The sequence below is a fragment of the Monopterus albus genome, unplaced genomic scaffold (assembly GCF_001952655.1).
Source record: "Monopterus albus unplaced genomic scaffold, M_albus_1.0 scaffold326.1, whole genome shotgun sequence".
In the NCBI taxonomy this organism is placed as follows: domain Eukaryota; kingdom Metazoa; phylum Chordata; class Actinopteri; order Synbranchiformes; family Synbranchidae; genus Monopterus; species Monopterus albus.
This window is the reverse complement of record NW_018128206.1, coordinates 1-2,998: the sequence shown is the minus strand read 5'-3', so window position 1 is coordinate 2,998 and position 2,998 is coordinate 1. Positions and strand designations below refer to the sequence as shown.

General features: G+C 47.9%; 1 protein-coding gene across 2 annotated transcripts in view; it reads left to right on the top strand.

Annotated features, from left to right (window-relative positions):
- The window catches only part of plin2 (perilipin 2), a 5,392-nt gene extending 3,515 nt beyond the window's left edge, over window positions 1–1,877 (top strand). For both annotated transcript variants that reach the window (XM_020624350.1, XM_020624349.1), the window contains exons 6-8: window positions 755–933; window positions 1,036–1,152; window positions 1,283–1,877. In XM_020624350.1, coding sequence (XP_020480006.1) covers window positions 755–933; window positions 1,036–1,152; window positions 1,283–1,723 — 737 coding nt within the window. In that variant the 3' untranslated portion in view covers window positions 1,724–1,877. The remainder of the gene's footprint in view (window positions 1–754; window positions 934–1,035; window positions 1,153–1,282) is intronic.
- Window positions 1,878–2,998: the final 1,121 nt, after the last annotated feature.

Sequence of the window (2,998 nt, the reverse complement as noted above, 5' to 3'; positions counted from 1 at the left end):
CCCTCAGAGATAGGGTGAGGAGCTCGGTCACCCGGGAGGAGCTCAGAGTAGAACCGCTGCTCCTCCACATCGAGAGGAGCCAGCTGAGGTGGCTCGGGCATGTGTTTCAGATGCCTCCTGGGCGCCTTCCTAGGAAGGTGTTCCAGGCATGTCCCACCGGGAGGAGGCCCCGGGGAAGACCCAGGACACGCTGGAGGGACTATGTCTCTCGGCTGGCCTGGGAACGCCTGGGCATTCCCCCGGAGGAGCTGGAGGAAGTGTCTGGAGAGAGGGAAGTCTGGGCATCTTTGCTTAGACTGCTGCCCCTGCGACCTGGTCCCGGATAAGCGGAGGAAAATGGATGGAAGATACTATTTGGTTTCACATTTAAAAGAAAAAAAAAAGTGTTTTGGCTTTAATGAGGTTTAAATAAATAAAATACAAATTAGGAAAGGCTGAGATAAGGCTTGTTTTTCTGTATCAAGGGTCTGTCAAGAGGCAGCTGGAATTTGTAAATAATGGATTTCATCCAGTCTCCATGAAATCAGGACTTGTACACTTCTGAGAATCTAACTTTGACTCAGACCTCAGGAGTTCAGAACACACAGTCATGTACTGTGTTAGTAAATGGGTCTATGCTTCATGGCTTTAAAGCTACTGTAACGTGCAAAATGCCAACACCACAACACTTTTTAGCTGACCTCTCCACGCTAAGCTGAACTTGTTACTGTAGCTGTCCTTGTTTTAATGAGATGTTTCAATACCCTTGTGACAGAACTGGAGGAGAAATCTTCCCAGGGCTTTGATAAGAAGGAGCCAAGCTACTACGTGCGCCTGGGTTCTCTCTCCGTTAAGCTGAGGAAGCGGGCGTACACCAGCGCTGTAGCCAGAATCCGAGATGGCAAGCAGCGCAGCATGGAATTCATTACTGAGCTCAACTCCACTGTTGACCTGGTGCGTCTCCCTGTCATTAATAGTAGCCCAGTTAGGATAAACACTGACTTCTGTTACTGTCCATGGACAGCAGTGTATATTTGAAGTGTTTTGTTTTTCTAGATTCAGTCTGGCAGAAATAACATCGACAGGACTAACCAGATGGTTAACAGCAAGCTCAGCTCCGTGTTGTCGTGGAAGTCCAGTAGTCCAGACCAGGAGGACAGTCACAAGGCAGAGGTGAGCAACTGGGAAACACTAACTCGCTGGGAGATAAGATACTGTCAAGAACTCGGATTCCAGCTTGTTTCATTTGAACACTGGTTTTGTCATCACGGCTCATCTCACTCTGTCTATCTTGCCCACTCAGGTAATCGAGTCTCGCACTCTGGCCCTGGCACGGTCCCTGACCCAGCAGCTGCAGACCACCTGCCTGGTCCTGGTCTCCAGCCTGCAAGGTCTCCCCAACCACGTCCAGCAGGAGGCGCTCTCCCTCGGCCGCTCTGCCACTCGGGTCTACAGCAGCTTCAGCAAAGCCCGGGTGGTGGGAGACCTGCCAGACAGCGTGCTGAGCAGCAGCCAAGTCCAGCTGGGCAAAATCAAACAGTCCCTGGACAACGTCATGGATTACTTGGTCAACAACACGCCGCTCAACTGGCTGGTGGGTCCCTTCTACCCCCGCATGCCTCCTGAGCAGACTCCTGCTACTCCGTCCTCCAGCTCTGCCTCCACACAGCTACACCGAGAGCAGCAGGAGCCCATGGAGGTAGAGATGGAGTCACTAGGTTCCCAACAGCAGAAGCAGCAGTGATCACAGCTGTGCGCTCATGTTTGTGGCAAGGCTTGTGACTGCTCTGTAGATTTAACGTAGTGAGGCTTGAGATGAAGACAGGATGTAGAGCGCTGATGTAGCTCCATGCTTTATGCTATTTTATACTTCAAAAATAAAGTTTTTGCTCCAATCACTTCAGGAACCTCTGTCAATGTATCATGTGCTTGTCTCTACATAAACTTTGCACCTACTCATGGAGTTTATTTAGCCTTGATGATATTAAGACTTATCACACAGTTCAATCAACACCTCTGTGAAACTGAGCACACACTGAAAGTGATCACCGTCATGAAGGAGGATTTACTCCAGGACCCTTCTATTAGACAGACTTGGATTGAGTTTAGATACCTCTAGCACAAACTGTCATTTGTTTACTGGTCACAGCTTTACACATGGTTCACGGATTGTGGAACTACTGGTCAGACTTTAGACATTCTACCAAACAATCTTACACCATCACACTGAGTAATGTACTTTATTACTTTTTAAAAACATGAGGCCACAACACAAATTGTGGTGACGTTGGGGCAGAATACCAGCAGATGGCAGATGGCAGATGTGCAAAAGAAGAAAGATTAAAATGCCTGAGAACAAGAAGGAATTCTAGCTCCGCCCATACCAGGAAATGGAAGAAGAATTTTTCTAGCGTTGCAGACGAGAGGAGTAAGGGTGAACCGAAAAGGCTGTCTTTAAATCTAAATCCAACAGATTCTGCTGTTTTGAAACAGCAGAATAGGAAGGAAAGTGGCAAAGGAAAGAAGTGTTGGTAGAATATTTTCCAGACACGTTTGTCTCTGGACGGCAAAGTTTCTTCGCTGCGTGTTGTTGCTGTGTGTCCCATGGTTTGCTCATTTGTTGACGCATAACAATAAAATGAAAGGCCGTATTTCCTTCAGACAGATCCCAGTGGGAGCATGTACAATGAGAACAAAATGGGACCAAGCACAGATCCTTGGGGGACACCACAGGAAAGGATAGTTTAGGGGGACGAACAGGTACCAAATAGTGCTGGGCGATAAAACGATAATGATAATTATTGCGATAAAAAATTTCCTCGATAAAACTTTAATAGAAGCTCGATAACTGTTCGATATAATGTAACGCGTTTCTATTGCTGCGCATGCGTGGTACAGACCGGGCTTCCGTAAATTAGTTTTCCGGCTGTGCGTGCACCTCGGCGACAGGCGAAGAGCAGAGCAAAAAATGGCCGACACAAGAAAACGCTGCGCCTTCGACCAGCGAAAACATTGTGGA